This window comes from Alligator sinensis, unplaced genomic scaffold (genome assembly GCF_000455745.1).
Source record: "Alligator sinensis unplaced genomic scaffold, ASM45574v1 scaffold128_1, whole genome shotgun sequence".
In the NCBI taxonomy this organism is placed as follows: Eukaryota; Metazoa; Chordata; order Crocodylia; family Alligatoridae; genus Alligator; species Alligator sinensis.
The window spans coordinates 348,372-352,403 of record NW_005842968.1 but is presented as its reverse complement, the minus strand read 5'-3'; the positions used below and the strand labels follow the sequence as shown (position 1 = coordinate 352,403).

Here is a 4,032-nt window from a genome sequence, read left to right as displayed (position 1 = left end):
GAAAGAGGGAAAAACCAAGCTAGAAAATGAACATCCCGAGGAAAAATAACAAAAAAAGAGAATGAACAGAAGAATAAAGGAAAAACATGAATGAATGATCAAATGAATGGAGAAAAAGAAAAATGAAGAAGAAATGACTGAATGGAGTAAAGGAAGGCAGAATGACAGGAAGAATGAAGGGAAGAAAAGAAGGAAAATGAATGAGCGGAGGAAGGGAACAAAGAGAGAAACAAGGAGAATAGAAGAAATTGAAGAGAAAAAGGAATGAGCGAACCAGGAAGTGAATGTGTGAATGAATGAAGGAATGGAGAAAAAGAGAAATAAGTGAATGGGAAAATGAACAATTGGAGAAAAAGAGGGAAAACCAATGAAAGAAATGAATGAACTGTAGAAATAAGGAAAATGAATGAACGAAGAAGAAAAGTATGAAAAAATGATTGAACAAAGTAAGGGAAAGACTAAACGAATGAATGAAGGGAAGAAAAGAGGGAAAAATGAAGAAACTGAAGGAAGTAAAGCGAGAAACGAGGAGAAAAAAAGAACAGATCAAGAACAAAAGGGAAGAATGAACCAAGAAGTGAACAAGTGAATGAATGGAGAAAAAGAGAAATGAATGGGAAAATGAATGAATGGGAAAAAAGGAACAATTACTGAGAAAATGAACAAATGGAGGAAAAGAAGGAAAACCAATGAAAGAAATGAATGCACCAAGGGAAAAAGGAAAAATGAATGACTGGAAAAGAAAAATTAATAAAAAAATGATGAAATGGAAAAGTAAAGGAATAAATAATGAAAGAATGAATAAAGGGAAGAAAAGTGGGGGAAATGGATGAATGGAAGAAAGAAACTAAGAAAGAAACAAGGAGAAAAGAAAAAGAAATGAAGGAGAAAAGGAATGAATGAACCAGGAAGTGAATGAATGAATGATTGAATGGAGAAAAAGAGAAACAGATGAATAACAAAATGAATGGAGGAAGAGAGGGAAAAATGAATGAGAAAAGGAACAAATGGAAGGAAAGAGAGAAAACCAATATAAGAAATGAATGCGCTGAGGGAACAGGAAAAATGAGTGAATGGAAAAGGAAAGTGAATGAAAAAATGCTGGAATGGAGGAGTAAAGAAAGAAAAAAACAAGATCATGGAGCTAGCGGTGCCCAGGGACAAGACTTGCTAGGTGTTCCTAGGCCGAGCCCAAGACTCACGTGGTTGTGCCGGGGGGCTGGGGGGGCACTGCGGGGGGGCCCCGGGCGCCCCCGGGTGCGATGCTCCAGCCGGGTGCCCTCAGTGGGGAGGTCTGCCAGGACCTCAAAGGAGGTACTGCGGGCCTGGGTGCTGCTGGCCGAGGACGAGGGCCGACCTGGTGGCGAGTCGGGGCCCGAGGGTGCAGGGGTCTCGGCTTCTGGGTCTGTGCTGCCTGCAGGGGAAGGGGAAGGGGGAGAGAAGTGAGTGGATGGATGGAAGGATGGATGGGGTGATGGGGATGGATGGATGGATGATGTAGACGGACAGAGGAGTGGTTTCTAGCTGGGTGGGTGATAGACACATGAATGGATAGGTGGATGGTTGAAAAAAGGGATGGCAAGGTGTAGTGGTAGATGGATAGCAGGATGGATGGATGGAAAGGTACACTGGATGGATGGATGGATGGATGGTTACGTAGATGGGCAGAGGAGTAGTTTCCCGCTGGGTGGGCGGCGGCCACATAAATGGATAGGTGGATGGTTGGAAAAAGGTATGGCAAGGTGTGGTGGTGGGTGGATGGATAGATAGATGGAGAGGTGTGTCAATAGATTCATCGAAGATATATGGATGGTGGTAGGGTTATATGATGGATGGAGGAGGTTTGTATGGGATTGGAAGGATATGTAGAGGGACTGGAGCAGTGGTGGATGGATGGATCGTGGATACCTGGAAGGTGGTTGAGATGGGGAAAGATGGGTGGGTGGTTGGATGGCTAGATGGACAGATGGAAAAGTACATTGGGTGGATGGAGTGACAGGTGGATGGAAGAACAGATGGACATGTGGCTATGAAGCAGGACAGGTGGAGGTGTCTTCAGATGGATGAAGGGAGGAAGAGGAGGAGGTTTTGGCTTTCTGCCATCACTCACTGATGAAGGCTGAGGCAGGTCGGATTTTCCTGCAATGCTTCTGCCTCTTGATGGCGATGGTGTCCTAGGGGGATAGCAAGGTGTGTGACCCAGGTGTGGTCATACCAGGCCACCCCCTCCCTGCCCCCTGAGGGGTTTAGGGATGGGGCTGGGCCATGCCACACCCCTCCAATGCAAGATTCCCCCGCCTCTTACAATGGCAGTCCCCATCTCGTCATCTGTGGTCTCCTCCTGGTCTCGGAGCCGGCTCCGGGGAAGCTGGTCTTGGAGGTCCCCCCCAGAGCTGTCCTGCTCTGCGGAGAGCTGTCGGAGGTAAGCCAAGTGCTGGGCCTGGGAGGAGGGGGCAGAGAGCCCATTGTGAGTGGCAGAAAATTAGGGAAAAGGGTGGAGAGGATGCTGGGGCTGGGAGAATGGGATGGTGATTTAGGGGTGAGGAGCCAGGGGACAGGTCCCATAGCAGGACCACGGAGGTGGGGTCAGGGTTGGGGGACTTACCAGGCTCTTGTGGACACTATAGAGCTCCTGGAGAATCTCCTCCACCACTGAGTTGGTGAGGTAGGTCACCACCGACAGCTTAACCTCACTGGGGGTGGATGAGGTGGGAACAAGAGTCAGAAACTGGGCCATACCCCATCCAGTGCCCACCACCATCTAGGCCATCCCCTTCCTCCCACAGCTCCACCCCCATCCTCCCTGCTCACTTGAGCTTGTTCTGGATGTCCTGCCCAGCCTGCTCCAGCAGGGCTCCCCGGACAAAGTTGCGGGGGACAGTGACCCGCTCTGATACTGCCCCCAACATCTTGTTGTGGCCCTCAGCTGCCCGCACAGCTCGGGGACACAGCTCCTGTGTCAGCGTCACCATGGACTCCAGGATCACCTGCGAGGGAGGGGGAGAGGGGATGGGGGGACCTGGGGCTGAGAGAAACCCCAAGGGCACAGAGCCACCCCCAGGGAGCCCCTACTTGGTCCCTCTCAAGTGTGCCCTGAGGGATGTAGGCCCTGATGGCAGGATGGATGGAGAGGCATACTGAATGAATGGACAGATGGATGAATGGATGGTTGGACGGACAGAGAGGCACACTGGACGGACGGACGGACGGACGGACGGACGGATGGATGGAGAGGTATGTTAGATGGACAGATGGATGGAGAGATGAATGGAGCGGTACATTGGATAGATGGATGATGTTCTATACATGGTTTCATGGTTGTGGGGGAGATGATGGGTAGACCATGGCTGGGTACATGGTTGGCTAAATACTTGGTGGATTGGAGGAGAGGTTAGTGGATGGACAGGTGTGGGGCTCCTGAGGGGACCTCCAGTGGGACCCAGCCCCTCTCCCATCACCCCAGACATCCCCCCAGACTGAGCCCTCAGCCATTTCCCTGCAAGTCCTGGGATTCCTCCAAACAACCCCCCAAAAATCAACCCCCCAAAACCCTGAGCCTTTGGGGGCTCCTATACTGATCTGCCAACCCCTGTGGAAACCCTAGAGCCCTGCCCTGCTCACCTGCAGCTCCTTGTCCACGGCCTTGGCCACTTCATTGGCCACAGCCTCAAGACGATGCCGGACTGGCCCATCACTGGCCAGGATGTGCCCCAGCTCGTAGAGACTGGGGAAAAGCTGGGGAGGGGGAAGAATGGGGCAGCTGTGAGGGCTAGTGGGAGATGTATAAGGGGCGAGTCCAATGGAGGAGGTAACTGGGACCTCAGGGGAATCCAGAGGCAGTGGTTTCCAGATGTGGGTCACAGCTAGTGGGGGCAGGGGGACTGTGTCCCATGGCAACCAGATGAAGTAGCGACAGTGGAACCAGATGTGGGGAACATCTGGAGGGACATTGCATGGATGGATGGATGCATAAGATACACAGGACAGGGAAAGCCCCCACGTGGTCCTGCCCCCAGCCCCACCCACTCTTTC

At 51.2% G+C, this 4,032-nt stretch overlaps 1 protein-coding gene across 1 annotated transcript in view; it reads right to left on the bottom strand.

The window, feature by feature from the left end:
• The window catches only part of CARMIL3 (capping protein regulator and myosin 1 linker 3), a 33,065-nt gene that overhangs the window by 17,464 nt on the left and 11,569 nt on the right, over positions 1-4,032 (bottom strand). The window contains exons 25-30 of the mRNA XM_025192810.1: positions 3,622-3,735; positions 2,812-2,987; positions 2,606-2,693; positions 2,306-2,440; positions 2,111-2,174; positions 1,203-1,414 (exon numbers count right to left, since the gene is read on the bottom strand). Of these exons, the coding sequence (XP_025048595.1) occupies positions 1,203-1,414; positions 2,111-2,174; positions 2,306-2,440; positions 2,606-2,693; positions 2,812-2,987; positions 3,622-3,735 (789 nt within the window). The remainder of the gene's footprint in view (positions 1-1,202; positions 1,415-2,110; positions 2,175-2,305; positions 2,441-2,605; positions 2,694-2,811; positions 2,988-3,621; positions 3,736-4,032) is intronic.